A 22,068-nucleotide genomic window follows, 5' to 3' on the forward strand; every position below is an offset into this window, starting at 1 on the left:
CAGAATTCAGTCCATGTGTAGGACTAACAGGTGTTTCTGTAATGGATGTAAAAGGAACACCAGGATGCAAAGGAGTTCAAGGCATTAGTAAGGGTACAGTTGAAACCTGTGATTCATTTCAAAGTACACATTCTATGCAGATTTTTCAAGAAAAAAACACGCAGCAACTTAAGAACAGAGACTCTTCCCTTCCAGGGCCTAGGATTACTCCTTATACTCAGAAGATATTCAGATATTTTTGAATGAGTGAATTAATTAATTAACAAACAAAAATCTGACTTTGCTAAACATTTCTGAATGTATTAGGTTTACTTTTGTGATGAATATGTTGATTATTTTAGAGAATTAGAATTCTGTACCAAGAGCCACATTCCTATAATTTACTTATACTAAAATGACTAGGCCAATGCCAAATTCAATCTGGAACACAAAAGTTTATTAGAATAAAAATACACATACAGTATCAACACTAAAATTATTTCACATCGCATTTAGGTTTTACCTCCATTAGTTTTTTTTAATGCTTATAAAGTCTATGCTCTAAATAATTTGCACATTTGTAAACAAATCTTAGATGACCAAAGATGCAGTGTATCTATCAGATATTGAATATCAAAACTTAAGGATGGGAACTGATAGCGAAATCCAATTACACTAAACATTCCTGTAAATTTTTGGAAAGAGAGGAAAAGATTAAAATAATTCACTTGAAATGAGGTAAGATGTATATGAAAAGGTTTTTAGTAGCATATATCACAATGTTGAGATGAGAATATTAAAAACATTCATGGAAAATTCACTTTGATGTTTTGCATAGTCTAGGTTATTTTTTAAAAAACAAAAAATTAAAAATTACCCAAATTCCTTATTAGAAAAAGAGACAATTACCTGGTTCTACTTAGGATCTGTGTATGTTCTAAGTCTTTCTCTCCTTTAGAAAAAAAGAGATAATCTGATTCTATTTAGGATCTGTGTACATTCTAAGTCTTTCTCTCATTTAGAGAAAAACATTCTCAAGTCTATAGAAGAGGGAAAAAATTAAGATTAGGACCAACATTTCAAGCTGCCTTTTGGAAAGAAAATTAAAAACAGAGGTAGATGGTTAATTATTAGTGGCCAAGTTACTCAGGTGACTAATTTTTTCTTGGTACACATTCACCAAAATTTTATACTTGAAGCCAAATAGTAAATAACCTTAGGAGTAGAGAGTAATACCTAGCAGGAGTTATTTTCTTTATGTCAAAGAAAAGTAATAGAAGCAAACCAGGCTTACGACCCCTGTTAAGGAGATGATTGTTTAAAGCACTACAGTTCATGCACTTTTTAAAGCAGGAGAATGAACCTTGCCCCTAAGCTTCTTAGGTGTATCTGAGGCCAGCCACAAGCTCCATCAGGCCTGTTCAGTCCAAGTAGGACTGTAGGGTGCCTCGGCGCCGGACATCGCAGGTCCAGCAATGGAAGCCTCCTCCCAGGGAATTGGCATTACGAATGTTAACTTTAATGGTAGTGATACCTGCATTGAAAGAGAGATGAGGTCAGTTAGATGGACTAACATGATGATTCTCATAGAGAAAGTAGGCCTACAGACTTGGAGGAATCCTGTGGTTCTAATCCTTAAGGATACCCAACCCAGAATAGTATTTTCTCTTCCAATTTTATTTTCACCAACTATATTTCATCTGCTAATATAAAATCTTCTCCAAAAAGTCAACAGAGAACTCTGAAGTTTTGTTCTATTGACTATTCACAAGTCAATAGACTGAGCAGATATACCTACCAAATGTTCAAAATGGTCAAGTACTAAAATCTCAAGGCCTTTTAGAATTATACATTAACTACTTTGTCAGACTGTTTCTAATTTTACCATGTTAATTTAGTAGGCAAAGCAAAATTTAGCTGACCTAAAAAGTTGACTTTACATATTCACATATTAGGAGAGTTTATCTGATACAGATTAACTTCACCAGGCCACCATAAGGAAACAGTGGAACAGAGCTGGTGTTTTAATATCTGGGGTTGTATGGTTATACAGGTACCAAAGCAAATCCAACAATCAGTTTAATCTGGTACCATCTGTAATGACAAGGCTATGATGTGCATGGCCTATTTAACCAATAGTATTTAGGAAGAATCTGTTGTGTTAGATATAGTGGGGTTTTAAAAAGAAAATCTATTATTCTTCCTCAAGGAGCTAATTATTTTGAGAGGAGGATAGGCTACAAAGTCACTAAAGGGTCCATTGGTATAGCCAGGGAGAGGAAGGTGGCATGAGCCATTCAGAAAGACTTTCCTAGTCGCGCATGGTAGCTCACACCCATAATCCCAATGCTATGGGAGGCATAGGTGGGTGGATCACTTGAGGTCAGGAGTTCGAGACCAGCCTGGCCAAGCCCCTCTCTACTAAAAATACAAAATTAGCCAGGCATGGTGGTGCATGCTTGTAATCCCAGCTACTCAGGAGGCTGCGGCAGGAGAATCGCTTGAACCCAGAAAGTGTAGGTTGCAGTGAGCCGAGGTCACGCCACTACACTACAGCCTGGGCGACACAGCTCTGTCTCAAAATACACACACACACCCCTTTATAATAGCTCATATGAAAATCCTTTCCCTTCGACATTTTTCTCAATAATACTAGAATCATTGGTCTAAATTTTGAATATCAGGATAAGTAAACTACTTAAGTAAAACCTGGTCCTGCTCTTCAGTTCAAAACTGAATGATTTACTGACACACTTTCTTGCATTTCGCTACTTTGTTAACTATGCTTATCACACATAAAAGTCACTTCTGCATCCGTACCCTTTTGAGTCCTTTGAAATATGTGATGACAGGACACTTTTAAAGGACCCACAATGATTTATTTGAAGAAGGGCTGAACAAGCTATCTGCTCACCTGCAAAGGGGTGGTTTTCTGCACATGGGCACCAAAACGTTGGCTAAGTCATATAAGATTTATAAACTTATTGTTAAGGGGATGTCTCAGGAGCTCAGGATGCATCTCCAACTTGTTGGGGCTACGTGTGTTGAAAATAAAAATACTGACTTTCTGTGAAATAATAACTTGGTGCCTCTAAAAGGAATCAAAATTGAATTAGACAAACCATTTATCAAACCTAGCATGTCATTTCTTTAGTTCTTCTCATTTAACGTTTTCATGTATGACAACATGTTTCATTTGTTGTACATACCCAGCTTTTCAAACATCTTTTGAATTGGAACTTCATTGGCATCCACCATAACACGTTTTTCATCTAGCATTAAGACATTCATGGAAAGCCATTTGGATGACATCCAGAGTGGATGATCTAAAAACAGCAACAACTGTTAAACCATGTCCGCTATCATTTTTGTTTAAAGCAAGGATTTACAAGTGAAGAATATTAAAGTGACAGCTCAGTTCCTTCAGTAGTTCACTTTCCATGTGAACATTTATTTTAATCTTAAAACAATTTATCTATAAATGGTATGAATCAATCTGTACTCATTATACATTTGAATTTCACCCTGTTTTCTTTTAAAAGTCATATCTTGGCTGGGCATGGTATAATCCTAGCACTTTGGGAGGCTGAGGCAGGAGGATTCCTTGAGCCTAGGAGTTTGAGACTATTGCCCAGAGATGGTGTCTCACTGGGGAACACAGCAAGACATCATCTCTACAAATAAAAAAAAATAACTTGCTGGGCATAGTGGCCTGCATTTGTAGTCCCAGCTACTTAGGAAGCTGGAGTGGAAAGATCACTTGAGCCCAGGAGTCTTGAGGCTGCAGTGAGCTGTGACTGCACAACTGCACTCAAGCCTGGGTGACAAAGCAAGACACTGTCTCAAAAAAAAAAAAAAAGTCATATCTTGCTTTATGTGATGTTGTTTTATTCTGTCTTCTCCTTACTTCATTTTCTATGGATGAAAAAGTTGCAAACACAAGTCCCAGCCTTGTTCTGATGCTCACAGTCCCAAGCACCACTTCACACCTTACTGAGGAAACACATTCTCTAAGCTGCTAACATTTGGGCTGCTCTCTATAGGAGAAAGATCCTTGGTCACTAAAGTAATTATTTTAGTCTAACAGTGTATGAAAGTAAACATACCGTCTGGGATGATTGGTGTTGGAGGAGTAATGATAGTCCATCCTGCTTTCTTGAAAAGATCAATCTGTAAGACCAAAAAAACCCCCCAAAACCGTTAAATCTACATATACTATTATTATTCTTAGTCTCTAATAGCCCTTATCAGTAATAATTCTTTTTGAGAAGCTGTCTTCTCAGCTTCCAAAAGAAAGAAATTAAAATTTCTAAACATTTGGGTGATTTTGTCTGAATCCTAATTAAAAATGTACATAAAATCCCCAGATTAAAGTTAAAAAGTAACAGAAATGTTACAGCTTTTAAAGATAGTCTTAACTTTTCTCAGGTTTCAGAGACTTAAAAAACCAAAGATACTGTCCTTAAGAAATTCTCATTTTAAAAATTGAAAATTTTCCTATTTAGTTACAAGAAAACAAAAATGTGACTACATCAAACCCACAGTCCTTCTACTTCTTGCCCATCATTTTGTATCTAGGACCATGGTATAAAGACAGTTGTTAGCTATGCATTCTCAAAGAACCATATTGTCCTTAGTGACCTTTTACAACTTAGCCGTCCCTGTGTTCACATACCCACTTACTATACGAATAAATGATAATAAAATGAAATGAATAAGTAGTCATGGTCATCGGGTCTAAAAATAAAAAACAGAAATGAACAGTGACACAGTATAACAGTGGTTTTTAAAAGTTATACTGCAGCTTTGCAAGTAACAGAAAATCACTCATCACCTAACTGGAAGTAGGAGGCTATGGACAGAAAGTAGGAGGCTGCAGGTGAAGGGGATAGACCAGCTGCAGTGCAGTGGCTTCGCTTTTCCCTACAGAGCAGGGTTGGCCAAAGGGAGGCTACCCCACTGTAGAGGGAATACAACCACTGCCCAGTGGCATTGCCCTGGCCATGCAAGGATGATATTGTCCAAAATTCGCTGCTGTGGAACCACTGTTGCAAGTTATAACACCATTGTTTGATAAAAATACACACATATGCACAAACTTGAGGCTTTGACAACAGCAAGTGGCCAAAGTCTGATGATCCCATACTAATTATTGTGTCAACTATGTATATTTCTGCATGGTGGACATCTTGTAATAAGCCATAAGGAATCCAATGTTTGATCATAATAATGTTGAGTACTGCTAAATCTGTCATTTAGAACCATTAGGAACCATGGAAGTGCTTAAAATAAAAGTGGCAATTATTTTAGTTACTAGATTCTGTTGCTTTTCCAGAGTCCCAAGAAATCTCTTACCTGGTGACATGGTCGGTCAGGGTTGGAAAGCACAATACCAGGTCCAATGATGTTGAAGGTAGCATCAATATGCATGGGATTGGGATCTTTAAAGGAGATGATATGTACTCTGTAGTCTGGAGCAAGATGCCTACGCATCCATTCAATGCCTAGGTAGTTTGTAACCTGAAAACAAAAGAAAGACATACGATCGATAAATATTTGGTTCTATGTCTAGAAAACTAAAAATATTCAAGGTGAAAAAAATTTAGGATGAAAATATTTTAATTTGGAAGTAAAGAATACAATAATATAGTGTGAAATTTCAGAGGCAGTCTGCGTTCACCTGGCTTCTCTGTGCAAAAATATCTCTTCCAGCTCGAATGAAGTCAGCAGCATCAAAGCATGGCTCAAACTCAGTTGTCACAAATTTTCCCTGAGCAGCCAATTTGTGTCTGTCTTCTACAGAGTGGATGGGATAATCCTAATTGGAACAAGAATGAACACACACAATGCACTGGATCATGAGAAAATTATTTATAAGGCATACAATACTAAGAAAATTAGTTTAACATCATTTCCCAAAATATTACTACTCAGTTCTAGACTAAAACATGCCTGGGAAAGAAGCGGGTCCATGATAAATAAACCAAAACAACAATAAAACAAGAAACTAGCATTATAGTAATTTCCTGATACAACAGTCCTCCTTTACCCATGATTTCACTTTCCATGGTTTCAGTTACCTGCAGTCAACTGTCGTCCCAAAACATTAAGATATTTTGAGAGAAACAGAGAGACCACATTCACCTAACTTTTAGTAAAGTATATTTATATAATTGTTCCATTTTATTATTCATTATTGTTGTTAGTCTCTTACTGTGCCTAATTTGTAAATTAAACTTTATCATAGGTATGTATATATGTACAGGAAAAAACAAAATATATAGAGTTCAGTATCAGCATCCACTGAGAGTCTGGAACATATCCCCTGAGGATGAAGGGGCACTATGTACTTAGAAAAAAATGGTACACGCCAGGTGAGATGGCTCATGCCTGTAATCCCAGCACTTTGGGAGGCCAAGGCAGGTGGATCACCTGAGGTCACGAGTTTGAGACCAGCCTGGCCAACATGGTGAAACCCCGTTTCTACTAAAAATACAAAAATTAGCCAGGCATGGTGGCATGCACCTGTAATCCCAGCTACCCAGGAGGCTGAGGCAGGAGAATTGCTGGAACCCAGGAGGCAGAGGCTGCAGTGAGCCGAGATCACGCCACTGCACTCCAGTCTGGGTGACAGAGCAAGACTCCATCTCAAAAAAAAAAAAAAAAGTGATACAGAGGCAGTAACTGATTCTGAGAATATTCCATGAACCGTACGGAAAGTAAACAGGATGAAGTCATTCTGTTCTTTTAGAAAAGGAATTTGGTCCCGAGCCTAACTCATACCATAAAATGAGATGCCATGTTTCCCCTGCCAAATTTGATTGGGAGTGGCAAAACTAATTCATTATTTATTTCTGTCTTTAAACCCAGAAGCTATTTTGATTTTTAAATTTTTTTCTATAAAAGATCAAATGGTAACTGATTTAATAAGGGACATACATTTCATTTTACTGTGAATTTGAACTGTAGATCAGGTTCTTTTTCTAGAAGAAGAAAGTGAACTTCAGTCTAGTGACTTTTCTGGTTCCACTAATGAACAGTGGTACACCTGTAGGCAAGTTTTTCCCCATCTAATGGAATGATACTACAGTATGATTAGGGTTGTTGTGAAAAACAAACAGGATTGAGGATGTAAATAAAGGGTTTAACCCAGGACCCAGAACAAGGTAAGCACCAAAAAGTGTTAGCCATTATTATTATTATCATAGGATCATTTACTCTTATCATATTCATCATAAAATAATCACTTTTTAAAAATAAGATGATGTTTTCGGTTTCTAAAATGCATAATATATACAAGGTATCAGAGAATCTCTATCTTACTCTTTGTGGATCATTTAGAAAAGCTAGTAATAAGCTAGCCTATAATTAGGGACTCACCTGGTTATAAAGCTCATCAGCCATTGTGGGCTTAGGAGCTGTTGTCCACTTGGCGCCACGGTGGAAGTAGTCTTTGATAATTGACCTGTATGCTCGGTACTCAAAGAAGCGTGAACGCCATGCCATGGGAGCCTCGATAATCTCATTGCCCACAACTATCAGGATGTCTCGAGGCATTGCACTGTATAAACCTGTCAGACCAAAAAATTCCATGACAACTTCAGTAGTGTTAATTTCCAAGACAAAAAAGGTCTATATAGGGCCAGGCACAGTGGCTCATGCCTGTAATCCCACCACTTTGGGAGGCCAAGACGGGCGGATCACTTGATCCTCTTCAAGAGCAGCCTGGCCAACATGGTCAAGCTCCATCTCTACTAAAAGAATACAAAAACAATTAGCCAGGCATGGTGGCACGTGCCTATAATCCTAGCTACTCGGGAGACTGAGGCAGGAGAATCACTTGAACCAAGAGGCAAAGGCTGCAGTGAGCGGAGATTGTGCCACCACACTCCAGCCTGGGCGACAGAGTGAGACTCTGTCTCAAACAAACAAACAAAAATGTCTGTATAATATTACCTCTTTTTTTGGTTAAAAAAATTGCTAGAAATACATGTGTGTATATATACATGAAAATGGCAAAAAATTTGAATAACACATACTAGATTGTTAACATGAATTGTGTGGTGGGGGGGGAAGCCCAGAAAAAAAAGAAAAGAAAAAAAGTGAAGGAATAAAGTCCTTGTACAAAGAGATCTTGAACCACCAAGTTTTCACCATTTGTAAGTTCCTTTCTTGCTATACAGAAACACGGCTCTTAAAGGACTATCGGTATCACAAGATAAAAATTGAGCCAAGGATCAATCTAAAACTAGAAATTAGAACAGTGACCTAAGGCACAAGAACAGTCATGCAGCAATGTCAGTTAAAAATAAAATGGAAATGTTTCTATTCCCCTTTTAATTTCTGTTCTTGAGGAAAATTAAATGAATCCACTGTTATTATGTAAGGAAATGACTATAAAGTTTAGGAAAACTTGTCATTTCAAGGAGATTCCACTAGATGGAATGGAGTTTAGAATGTATACATCTTAATCGTATCAACATGGACCAAACCATTCCTAAATAAATCTTTAAAGTTTTCAAGAACTAGCAAAGCAAAGGACTCTCCAAGAAATTTTTTGGAGCTTTCCCCTTACACATTAAGAAAGAAATTGAAAATTCAGACACTGGCAGTTTAGTTATCTGACATCACTTACCCGTAGACTCAAAATCAGGAGTTTTATACTTCAATGACCAGTCAATGGGGTCAGGCCTCCTTACTGTCACTCCTTCCGTTTTTAAAATATTGCACATTTCTTCAATTTCAGCAACAGCCTTTTTCAAATGATCTTTGGGAAAATAATGCCCTCCATGCTTCTGGTAAAATGGCCAGTACTTTTCATATGTGTTGGCCTGGAAATAGAAGCAAATAAACACAATACTTACCGGAGAAAAATACAGCTTATGATAGGTTCATAGGCAGTAAACAGCTCTTTGTATAAGGTATTGGAATTGAGACTCCAACCACTCCATGTTCAGTGCTGATCCCTAGCATTGAGCACATAAGCCCTCTGGGCAGACACTCAGTATCTGTTGAATGAAGAACTCTAAAACATCTTGATATTTTGAGGCCTTTTGCTCCTCCTGTCTGAGATCTCATGGCCAACCACTAACAGCATGTTTACCTTCAGACAGACTTGGAATCCTCTTGGCCAGTTTTTTTGCCACGTTTTGCAGACAAAACAGGACATAGCACTTCTATTAGCCTCAATAAAATGAAACAAGAGAACACACAAACTAGCATAAGAGAATAAAAGCACTTATACTAAGCCAAAACCACGGGCTATCCATGCATCTCAGAATTCTGTCTAGAAAATAGCACCTCAAGATATTTTGTGAAGGGAAAAAAAAAGATATTTTGCCCCGTTAAGATCAGGAACATACTTTCAAATATGCTTTATTTCTCTTAAAACCCCATTATTGGCCAGGCATGGTTGCTCAGCCTGTAACCCCAGCACTTTGGGAGGCTGAGGCGGGCAGATAGCTTGATGTCAGGAGTTCAAGACCAGTCTGGCCAACATGGCAAAACCCCATTTCTACTAAAAATTCAAAAATTAGCCAGGCATGGTGGCACGTGCCTGTAGTCACAGCTACTTCAGAGGCCAAGGCAGGAGAATTGCTTGAACCCAGGAGGCAGAGGTTGCAGTGAGCTGAGATCGTGCCACTGCACTCCAGCCTGGGCGACAAAGCGAGACTCTGTCTCAAAAAAAAAAAGAAAAAGAAAAAGAAAAAGAAAAAACATTATTGATTTTCCCATTCAACAGAATTAACACTTGCCAAAATTGTGTGACAGTGCAAATCTGCCTTTGGTAATTCCCTGTCAATATGCCTCATACCAACCACACCTCTCCTTTTTCTAATCCATTCAGCTCTCACATCTCTTCAAGTCTTTTTGTCATACAAGGAAGTGATATGATAAGCAAATTCACAAATTTTTAATAACTGAAAAAAAATTTAGAAAGTTTCCAGGGCTATGTGTATTTTAGAAGACAACTAAAGAGAAAACATTTGAATGCTTTAAAATGGCTCAATCAGTTTGCTAAAAATTATTGTTGAATAGGGTAGGTGCAACAGCTGTTAAATATTGTTGTTTGTTTTTGTTTTTGAGATGGAGTCTCACTCTGTTGCCCAGGCAGGAGTGCAATGGCACCATCTCAGCTCACTGCAACCTCCGCCTCCCACCAGGTTCAAATGATTCTCCTGCCTCAACTCCCTGAGTAACTGGGATTACAGGCGCATGCCACCACGCCCAGCTAATTTTTTGTATTTTTAGTAGAGACAGCATTTCACCATGTTGGCCAGGCTGGTCTCGATCTCCTGACCTCGTGATCCACCCGCGTCGGCCTCCCAAAGGGCTGGGATTATAGGTGTGAGCCACCATGCCCGGCCAAAATATTGGTTTTCAAAAATGTAAAAATCTAGACAGATTCTGCATTCAGATTGTTTTCCAAATGTCTAAGTTCTTAGTCAATTTCTCAATCATAAATACATTGAGAAATGTATGTGATGCATCTTCCCATTTTTCAAGCTAAATGAAGCAGAACGCCAATCAGAGAATCCAGACTTTAAGAAAAAGCCTTGAACCTTCATCAAAAGATTAGCAAAGCAATGTACATTGATATATTTTAAGTTTAAAAATGTTTTAAATGTTTTAATTTAAATTTTTGTTTAAAACTGGTTAAAGCAGGTATTTTAAAAATGTTTATTTATATAATTGATGAACTGACAAACTACTAGTCCTGATCATGTCAGATATGACGGTCTCCACCATAAATCAGATAATTTCAGATAGCAATAAGTACTAGAAAGGTGTAAAACTTGGTAATGGGCTCAAGTGTGTCAGAGTGTGTCTACTTTAGCTGGATATTCTCATTTGGTTTCCCAGCAATCCTATCAAAGAAACAGGGCAAGTTCTCATATGCTTATTTCATATGTAAGGAAAGAGGCTCTGGCAGGTCACATGCTTGCTAGCTATCTGGACAAGCAGGACTAGAACTCAAGTTCTCTGACTGTTACTCAAAGAGTGTCCCTAATACATCATGGGACTTGGCCATGTTATACCGGTTTGAACACTTCTAACTAGATGTGCAAAAACTTTTAAGACTGGAATTGCTTAACAAGTTCAAATTGTCCCAATGGCTTTTACTCATCAAGACTGATCAAATGTCTAGATGTTTAGCTCTTTAATGTCGAAGACAATATCTTTTCTAGATTTTGTGTCTTGACTTCCATTTTTATCTCAGTCTGATAAATATCAAATATACGAAAGTGGACCCATCTCTGGTTAGTTCAATATCCAGGTTCACATCAGGTATGCTGGAACCCAGCTTGGTGAATAAGGAATAAGCTAAGAAACAGGTCTTTAGAAAAACTGAATGATGCCAGTGAAAGTCTTAAACAGAGGCTGGTAAAAAAAAGGTCCATAGGCAAATTTGGCCTGCTGCTTGTTTTTGTAAATAAAGTTTTACAGGAACGCAGGCACATTCATTTGTTTACATATTGTCTATGGCTGCTTTTGCACTACAATGGCACAGCTGAGAGTTGAGTAGTTGCAACAGAGACCAATGGTCTGCAAAGCCTAAATTACTTATTATCTGGTAGAAAGATGAAGTTTGCTGACGCCTGGGGTCTGAATCATTAATTAGCTCTTTTACTAAGGTCTATAGGCAAACAGCGGGCTGAATTTCTGGACTAATGAAAAATATTATCATCATTAAACATTTTTAAAGACCAAGCTACCCTTTCAAAAAACAAAATAAAAGCACTCCACTGTTTTCTACTCCTAGGAATTTCTGCAACAGCAACCAGAAAGAGGATAATAATGACTCTTTATATTCCTCTCAGATACATGCTGGTACTACTCATCCATTCACCACCTCCTCCTTCTCATGCCAGGCACATCTCCTACAATCCACTAGGGACAAGAAGCCTTTGAAAATTTAACACTGGGTTACAGCAGATGCAGAGTTATGCTGTCTTGCCAGACTCATTCCAAAGTATCCTCCGTGACTATTTGTGCAGGGTGAAGCTTGCCTTGATAAATTAAACCTTCCTGGGAGAAAAAGGTTATTTGAACAAATGTGATTTTTTCTTGTAGAGTTTATAATCTGGCAAAGGTTGGGCAAAGTACAAATGATCAGGGCACAATACATTTTACAAGAGATAGCTAGAAATTGTTTACACTTCCTTTATAACCCTGCTAAATGAGCCAGCAATCATTCACCAAGTTGTTTGCAAGATAATGAACACTATATTAGACGCTTAGCATATGATATTTTTAATAATCTGTTGCAAAGGTATGTCTGCATTCCTTGAACCTTTATATTCTTTCAAAGCCTAAAACCCTTTACAAAGGTTTGCCAAGTGAATTTTTAAATACCATCTTTGGAAGGCTAAGAAATGACAACAGAAATGTATTTATCCAGCTGTAAGCTTATATTACACTAATCTTGATTAATCTTGTATTTTATAAAAGGTCCTTTATCAAGGGCTTTATTTTTAAAAAGACAAAAGCAAAACAAAAAACATATTTGAGGCTGGGCACGGTGGCTCACCCCTGCAATCCCAGCACTTTGGGAGGCCAAGGCGGGTGGATCACGAGGTCAGGAGATGGAGACCATCCTGGCTAACACGGTGAAACCCCGTCTCTACTAAAAATACAAAAAAACAAATTATCCAGGCCTGGTGGGGGACACCTGTAGTCCCAGCTACTTGGGAGGCTGAGGTGGGAGAATGGCATGAACCCAGGAGGCAGAGCTTGCAGCGAGCCGAGATCATGACACTGCACTCCAGCCTGGGCAAGACAGCGAGATTCCATCTTAAAAAAATATCTATCTATATATATATATATTTGATAGCAGATATTTACTATATTTTGCAGAACAAAAAGTCACAGAGCTTTAAAAAATTATGCTTCCTAACAATTATGTTCCACATTCCTTTCCTTAAAATTTCTCTAGTACTTATATATTCCAACATCTTCTGCTGTGATTGCCTATGGACAGTTTACTAAATTATTTTTTCTTTTATTGTTCCCAAACTGATTAATATATGTGTCATTCTTCTCTACTACGAGGCATGGCCTTGCTTGCTAGGATCCATGCATGTCTTAGATTTACTTTCTTCTCCCTCAAAACCAGGCTTAGCACATGGCATGAAACAGAAATAACCATTATTTCCTGTCTAGAATCAAAGAGAGAAAGAGAAAGAAGAATAAACAAACAAAAAGAACCAGACGAATGAAATCAATACTGCTAATGTTACTGATATCTACAACTATTACACCGACAAAGTACCTTTGGAATGTAATTGGCAAACTGGATCCATACAACTACAATAAGTTGTTGTTTTGTCCTTTAAAATACTTAACATGTAACCTTTTATCTTTAGATTAATCCTTAATCCTGTTAGGTAGATAGCAAACTAGCAAACCTCTTAATATCTTCATTTTATTGTAGCCCAGAAATTTGTGGAATCTTGTACAAGGTCAAATAGCTAAGTAACCGAGACTAGCTATCAAGTTTTTATCAAATACCTAATTAATCCCAGACTCCTGACTTCAGCATGGTACTTTTTCCACAAGTCCATGAAATGACAAAGTCTAAAGTCATAAATCAAGTGACAAAGAACTCAAAATTACGTCTGAGAATTCTGATTCTGTAAAATCACATGATATGAAAGTCTATCATTTTAAAGACAAGTAGAAGGATAAATTATTGCTTGGATTTAAATTTTAATTTCACCCAATTAAAATGGTTAGGGGATGGGACTTTTCAAGAAAAGACTTAAAAAGACTACTATGCCTTTTAAAAACATGTGGATGGTGTATAAATTAATCTTCTCATCAAATTCCAAATATCAGAACCAAAGATAGTTTCAGAACAATTAGAAGTTATTACTTTTTCTATTTCCCTGTCTTCCCAGTCTAACTCAGGAATCATTTTCTTCAAGAGGACTTCTAAACTGGCCAGCCCTTGGTCATTCCTCTTTCCTGGCACTTCAACTGCCTTGTCAGTCGACTGGAATAAGATACTTGGTCTTCGTTTCTATGTGAACATCGTATCTCTTCAAATAGAAAGGAAGATCTTTTATATTAATACCTCTAGAGTCCTGGTACATGGTAGGCAATATTTCTGAAGACCACGACAATGCTGTTACAGAACTTCTTTCCTCAATCCACTTTACAAATAAAAGTGTAAATATTCAGGAAAAATTTAAGGACACTAAAGATACATTTGTAACCCATTATTAATAGGAGTCTAGGCTGTGTCTACAATGTGGAAGGTGGTCCCTTAGATATGGAATCCTTATGCAGTATAGAACCTGAACACCAGCCCATAGAGGCCCTGGATATAAGAACGTTACAGATAAAAACCACTAGGAGTTTTTGTTTGTTTGTTTGTTTTTGAGATGGAGTCTCACTCTGTTGCTCAGGCTGGAGTGTAATGGCGCCATCTCAGCTCACGGCAACCTCTGCCTCCTGGGTTCATGCCATTCTCCTGCCTCAGCCTCCCAAGTAGCTGGGACTACAGGCACCCGCCACCACGCCTGGCTAATTTTTGTATTTTTAGTGGAGACGGGGTTTCACCGTGTTAGCCAGGATAGTCTCGATCTCCTGACCTCGTGATCCACCCGCCTCAGCCTCCCAAAGTGTTGGGATTACAGGTGTGAGCCACCGCGCCTGGCCACCACTAGGAGTTTTTAAAAAGAGAGATATTACTTGTTGCCAGGGAAATCCTGGAAGACTTTGTGAAAGGTGTCATTGAAGCTAGGTGGTGGTAGGTTTAAACTACAGACTAAAGGGCGCAGGAAGATGGATGGAAGAGACTTAGGTAGGGGCAAAGATGCAGGGCTTGTGAAGAAACAGTGAGTAGTCTAGCTTAGCTGCCTTATATGGTTGTCTTATAAAGTCTGCTGAAAACCAGGGTGGAATATTAGAGGATAGAGGGACTTGACCAGAAATGAACACCTGCTAATCTGCTGTACTAACAGATGAGTCAATAACTGGAATGGGGAATCCTGGAAATGCAGACAAGAGCCAGATTGTGAAGGATCTTGAATACCATGAAGACTTTATCCTAAACAATGCGGGGGGTGGTGGGGTAGTGGGGGTCGCCTAGCAAAGTACAGGAGGAAAAGAAGCAGGATGAGTAACATGATCACATCTGAGTTTTAAAAAATCACTTGGATTGCAGCTGCCAGGTGGTTTGGTGAGAAGAGTGAGTAGGAGTGACCAGTTAGGAGTTAACTGCAATAGTCCAGGCAGCAGATGAGCTCCCAACCTTTAGGGAGAGGCAAAGCAGAGGAATGAGGCAAGATTCATTTTTGACAAAAGCCTTGTTACATCACGTGACATAAGGAGAAATCAAAGATGATTCTTTTGTGTTTTAGCTTGATTAAATAGGAATGCCAATAATTAAAAGGCAGGAATGAGGAGGGATCCACTTGAGCAGGGTGGCTGGCAACTGAACTCCAGATGTGCCAAGTTTGAAGTCCTGTGGCAATATCCCGTAAGGAGTTTAACTCGTTGATCTGGAAGGAGTTCAAGACAGAGATCCGGACCAGAGAGGAGGTGGGAGCGGTAGCTGTGAGAATGGCTAAGAGAAGGGGGCTGAAAGTAATATTCTGTTCAACCTTGCCATTACAGGCTGTGACGGAAGAAGATCTGAGGACAGTGAAAGAACTATTATTCCCAGAAAAGCTCTCTCAGAATCCAAGGGAAGAGCTTCAGGAAGGAAGCAATTATCATTAGTGTAAATAGTGTCAAATACCACAGAGGTGTCAAGTAAGATAACTTAATCACTGGATTGAGAGGTCTGGGAGTAAGCTGAAGGGAAAGCAGTCAGAGGGTAGCAGCAGCAGGTGAGGAGGGAACGCACTTTCAGACATGTGAATAGCCTTCCTTTACCTTCACCTCGATGGTGAACGGTGGAACACAGGCGTTTTCTGCTCTGCCCACTATCACCTCCTCTAAGGGATCCCATTCGTTGTAAGAAGAGACAGGGCAGTCCTTGGGCAGAGGCTCAGTGGCCTTGTCGTCAGCTGCACAGGAGTTCCGGGAGGAAGCCGTAGCTGCCTGGGTGCTCTGGAAAGTTCGCTGCACCCATCCTGTCAAGGTTCGTCCAAGCTTCCAAGAACAAAGAAAAGATTATTGTATTGCATTGCTCTATCAGTACTTACAGAGAGGAGGAAGTGGAGATGGAGTAAAAATCCAGCATAACATTGCCACTTAAACCCCTTTAGAACAGCATAAACCAAGACGTTAATAGTGTGTAGGTGGGTAGTGGGATTACCGATAATTTTTTTAACCCTCTTGTTTATCTACAAATTGTCTTCTTATCTATTAATTGCTGTAACTCTTTAAAACTCCTCAGAAGACCGTGTCCCCAGCTACCATACACCCCCATCTTTATCTCAGAATGCAATTCCTGCACTCAAGCTTTAAGCAACTCTTTTGCAGATGGGTCAGTCCTCCTCTCAGAAAACCATAGACAACTGCTCTAAAACTTCCCGCCAGTCTCAGCTGGGGACTGAACCTCCTTTTCCCTTAAGTATCAAAGGTTACCAATATTAGACTTTTTATTTATTTTTTTTTTTACAAATGAAAAGTTGGGAACATTTGTAAAGGACCTTATCTTTCAGAATAACCAGCTTCAAATCAAATTTTTTTCATCTTTGACATACACTTCGCATTCTTTGGCACTTCAATTCTGAGAGTGAGCAACTGCCATCTGCTCCATTTTACAGATGGTCCACAGTACCCTAGCCAAGGTCAGGATTAGCTCAGGCGTAAATTCAAACAAATAAGAAGGAGATCTAAAAACTTCAAAAGCCTTTTAAAAATGCATGGCCTATAAAATCTAAAGCAGGGAGGGTCCCTCAACCCCTGAGCAAACCTCAACCCCCCAAATCTCTATCCTGCTCTGTTAAAAGCCTTAGGAAGTGGGCAGGAGGAGAACTCGGGTGGAGGCAGAAGAAAGACGGAGAGTGACAGCTGTTCAGGAACCAGTTGCTGGGAGGAAGCCAGAATGTCGGAGCGATTCCAGTACTAGGAGCATGGGAGGGTCTGCTGCCAGGGCAGCCGAGGGCGGGGAGCGCAGAAACTCTGCTTACAGGCTGCACTCGCCCCGACTCCTCTCCAGACGTGGGATCCCATGTTATACTTGGAGTGAATCTGGTCGCTCGCTCCCCGTCCCCGATTCCCACTTTGCTTGCCTCTTCTCCCCATCCATCTACCCCACACGCATTTTCCAGAAATCTCCCCAACTCGACGCCCACTCAGGCTACTGAACCCCAATAACGCCACCCTTTTACTAAGAGGAGCCTCCGTCGTCCCAACCCCTTGCTCCGAGCGGGAAGCTTGGTGCAGCGCACCAAGGTCCGGTAGAGGGGGGCGGCGCCCCCTGCGCCGTGGGCCAGCAGGCCGCAGACGCGCAGACAGCAAGTGGACCCCAAGGGGTGGAGCCGCAACGCAAGTTCCCCCTGACTGGGGGACGCCGCCCAGCTCCTGGAGCCTGCGAAGGCTCTTGAAGCTGAGCTTCCCAGGGATACCAGAAGGGACACTCTCGTGCAATTCCGGCTAGGGAAAGCGAGGGAAGGTGGCGGCTCCGGGCAGGGAGCGAGCGAGTGCTCCACGCCGCCCGCAGGACCGAGTGAGTCACGCGGCCGCCAGACGAGGCCGGTGGCGCACGCACCCGAGATCCGATGTAGTGCACCGCCTCGGCGCCGCGGCTCCCGCCGCGCAGACACCGCACCCGCAGCATCGCCCTGGCCCGGCTGGTCCACGCGCGGAATGTTCCTGGCCCCTGGGCCGCGTCGGTCCAAGCCTTCCCGAGAGCGCGCCCGGAGCGGGGTGGGCGGGCGCGCGGGGCCCGAGGCCTTTTGTAGCCGCGCTCCGCCCCGGCCGCCCCCCGCGGCCCCATTGGCTGCCGGGAACAGGTGGTGGGGCCGGCGTAGCGCCCCGAATTAGGAACTGTCGGGAAGCGCCGCGGCCGCTGGCTCGAGCCTCCGACGCTTGCCCTTTTTTAGCCAGCGGGGCCACTGACGGCTTCTGTTGCACGTCCGGACCCGGACCCAGACCCGAGCGTCGCAAGAAGGCCCGTTGGAGTCTCGCGCAACTGGGCAGGACGCGACTTCTGACGAAGTGACAATGGTCTATGCATATATTAAGTGAATATTTGAGAATTTAAATATGCTAAGCGTGAGTACAGTGTTACCCTTAAATTCACATATGCGCACTGAACCAGTCACCTCATTTTTCCGTAAACGAAACCACCTAAAGATTAGGTAGTTTCTTAGTGCAACATCGGGTTTGAGACTGCAGAAAACTAAGTCTGGAAATTGGGCCATTTGTTCCCCGGGGAGGCAGTGCTTTCCTTCCACTACCCCGTCGGTTGTTATTTGGAACACCTGGCATTTCACATGGTCTTTGGCCATGTGCCCCTGGCTTGAGAAACTCGTCATGAAAATCGACAAGTGTGGGTCAGAAATAAGGGAGGACGACAGTTTCGTTCCTTCCATTTCATGTTTTAAAATTTTTGTTTCAACTTGATCAGGATTCTTTTTTAGAAAAGTATTTTCCCTCACAGTGCAGTCTTAATTGCTGTGGATTTGTACAAAGCTAGAGAACTCAGGTTAACATTTATGCTCCTAGCAGGAGAGGGGGCAAGAGATTTGAGTATTTCATTTTTGTACTTAAAGAATTATAACTATTCATTTTTGATGAGCTGTCTTTTCAATTTTGGTATCTCAAGCATGTTTTCCAGAGTTCATGGATGGAAAGCACCAGACGAGCAGATGGCATGGTGGAAAGAGCCTCCGAGAGGGAATTAGGATAACTGAGTTCCAGTCCTGAATCACTTATAGACTACTATATGTCTTCCTGAATTGCAGTCTTCTTATCTGCAAAGTGAGAACAATAGAATTTACTGTCCCTAGCACATGGGGGGTTGCTGAGAGGCCAAAATGAGAGATTGTACATGCAGAACTTGATGCGTGGCATTAGAGCTGTATAAGTCCGGGTGCAGTGGCTCATGCCTGTAATCCCAGCAATTGGGAAGGCCGAGGCTGGCGGATTGCCTGAGGTCAGGAGTTTGAGACTATCCTGGTCAACATGATGAAACCCTGTCTACTAAAAATACAAAAACTAGGTCGGGCGCGGTGGCTCATGCTTGTAATCCCAGCACTTTGGGAGGCCGAGGCGGGCGGATCACGAGGTCAGGAGATCAAGACCATCCTGGCTAACATGGTGAAACCCCGTCTCTACTAAAAATACAAAAAAAAATTAGCCGGGCGTGGTGGCGGGCGCCTGTAGTCCCAGCTACTCGGGAGGCTGAGGCAGGAGAATGGCGTGAACCCGGGAGGCGGAGCTTGCAGTGAGCCGAGATGGCGCCACTGCACTCCAGCCTGGGCGACAGAGCTAGACTCCGTCTCAAAAAAAAAAAAAAAAAAAAAAGCCGGGCATGGTGGTGGGTGCCTGTATTCCCAGCTACTGAGCTGAGATCGAGCCACTACACTCCAGCCTGGGCGACAGAGCAAGACTCCATCTGGGGAAAAAAAAAAAAAAAAGCTATATGAGGTAATGTGTTACTACTCTAGCAATAAGGAGGCCCCCAAATGCCATAATATGGTGAAAGGAGTAAGTCTAGGTTAATAACTTAATTCTGCCACTTAATTTGCTGTGTGACCTGGAACCAAATCCCTTTATCTTTCTAATCAAGGCTTCATACTTCTAGTGAGGTTTTGGGAAATCTCTAACATTTCTCAAAATTTAAAAACTACTTACTCCCAACAATAAAATGCAGCCACCTCTGAGGTCTGATTCTCTTAGTGTACTGAGGGCAGCCAGAGATGTGCTTCTCCTGAAAAGAATTGAAGAGTACAGTAAGTACACATAACAAGCCCTTGAGATTACTATACCATTTCTGCTTGAGATTGGAGGACACCCTCTTGCCACCCATTAAAAGCACTATTTTAATTTTGCAGATGTAAGAATTGGGAGTGTCTGGTAATAATGAAGTTTACGATGTTGTTAAGTTTTACATAATGAAAAACTCATAGCCAAAGAGCATACCCTTATCTCCTGGGATCCAGCAGAAAGTGTGTGGATAGCGCCACCCAAACCAGTCCTACTGTTATAAAAGCAAATCAAAGCACTCACTCCTCCTTTTTGCCATGCCTCTGATTTACTTTCATTCTTTGTCCTTTTTCCCCTTTTATACCACACTTTTATTCATTCACCACAATTATATTTTTTCATTCTCTTTTATGTTCTGTTTTTGAAAAAATTTGGTAACAATTTCTAGAGTGACCTCATCAATTTAAAGTACAAGCTTTCCATATTAGATTGTTTGTCTAATACTGGGCCAACTCTGCAAAGTATCTATATAGTGATAGTTGGCAACTCCGTGGTCTTTAGTTGCTGCCTTATTCAGAAGAAATGGAATAGACTGTGAAGTCTTGTCTTGCCTTCCCCTATTGGCAGTAGATACCATTAAATACTTTGATTGAACCAATAATTTTAGGATCTTGGTGGTCTCATACCTAGTCGTTATGCATATTCAAGTCTAATAGTAGTTCATCTTTGTAGCTTAACTTAAAGGCATAATTTAGGATAGTGTGTGTATAAAGGGGTCTAAAAGGACAGGGAATAGAAAACATACCAGAAGCACGGCAAAAATTCAGCTTTTCAATTCTTCCTCATCACTGTTGCTTTCGAGATATGCCCAACTCTCCCTAGTTCCAACCAACAAAGCACAGAGTTTTTGAAATGTGTCTTGAAATTAAAATAAAAAAGCAAGTAAAGTCATTGGATTAACAAAATAAACAACAAAAGAGCCCGTTGTAAGAATTTATTATTTCTATATCATGGTTGACTTCAGAATCTGTACATAGGGCATAAACAAGTACAGAGGAAGGTGTTCCTAGAACTTAAGAATACAGATACTCTGTGAAATTGGTTAAGCACACACATATACACACAGATACACTGGATGAGATTAGCTATCTACAGAAGTCACCTATTCTAAGAGACATTTGTACCTACAGTTTAGGGGAAGGATATCTCTCAAAGTAAATTAGAAACAATAATGTATTACTCAAGTTCAAACAAGGTGACTAAAGTATATTCTCATGCCTGGAATGTAAATAAAGCTGCAATTTTTTTAGAAAATATTATTTGGGCTGCATCAATAAAATATATTTGGAAGGATACACAGATACTGATAACCTAAGTTGTCCCTGGGGAGGGGACCTGGATGGCTAGGAAACAGGAATGAGAGAGATTTTCCACTGTAAGCCTTATTGTACCTTTGAACTTTGAACACGTGAGTGAATTACCTAATAAACAAAAAACATATTTAAAAGACTGCATTTGCAGAGGTGTGATTATCAACATGGAGTTTTTAAAAAGGAAGGCTGAGTGGCCAACCTATCGGAGTCTGTTCATCCAGATCTACCTAAGGATGGAATCAGAATATTCTGGCCTCTGGAAAGGTTAAATCTATTGAGGACAAAAATAATTCTGTGGGTTTTTATGAAATATCCCTCAGAACTATTCACTTCCTCTAACTTGTGAGCTCACCAAGCTCATCCCTGGGAACCTTGGCATAGGGGAGTTACCCTGCAGGCTGAGCACAAGTGATCTGATAGCTGGAAAGATGAAGATCTCATTGTAAAGTATTAAATCAGTATTCTGCTGGGTGTGGTGGTTCACACCTGTAATCTCAGCACTCTGGGAGGCTGAGGTGGGTGGATCACCTGAGGTCAGAAGTTTGAGACCAGCCTGGCAAACATGGCAAAACCCCATCTCTACTAAAAATACAAAAATTAGCCAGGTGTGTTGGTGCACACCTGTAATCCCAGCTACTCGGGAGGTTGAGGCAGGAGAATTGCTTGAACCCATCTGAGACCAGCCTGGCAAATATGGCAAAACCCCGTCTCTACTAAAAATACAAAAATTAGCCAGGCGTGTTGGTGCACACCTGTAATCCCAGCTACTCTGGAGGCTGAGGCAGGAGAATTGCTTGAACCCAGGAGGTGGAGGTTGCCCTGAGCCGAGATCATACCACTGCACTCCAGCCTGGGCAACAGGAGAGAAACTCTGTCTCAAAAA

At 40.8% G+C, this 22,068-nt stretch overlaps 1 protein-coding gene across 1 annotated transcript; it reads right to left on the reverse strand.

Moving 5' to 3' along the window:
- Positions 1–414: 414 nt before the first annotated feature.
- On the reverse strand, positions 415–17,874 carry GATM (glycine amidinotransferase). Its single transcript, XM_003831464.5, has 9 exons — positions 17,651–17,874; positions 15,865–16,083; positions 8,615–8,810; positions 7,360–7,550; positions 5,660–5,797; positions 5,335–5,499; positions 4,086–4,149; positions 3,189–3,305; positions 415–1,513 (listed from the first exon to the last, which is right to left on the reverse strand). Exons 1-9 carry the CDS (start codon positions 17,717–17,719, stop codon positions 1,401–1,403), a joined length of 1,272 nt encoding a protein of 423 aa, XP_003831512.3. The 5' UTR covers positions 17,720–17,874; the 3' UTR covers positions 415–1,400.
- Positions 17,875–22,068: the final 4,194 nt, after the last annotated feature.

Source organism: Pan paniscus, chromosome 16 (genome assembly GCF_029289425.2).
Source record: "Pan paniscus chromosome 16, NHGRI_mPanPan1-v2.0_pri, whole genome shotgun sequence".
Classification (NCBI taxonomy): domain Eukaryota; kingdom Metazoa; phylum Chordata; class Mammalia; order Primates; family Hominidae; genus Pan; species Pan paniscus.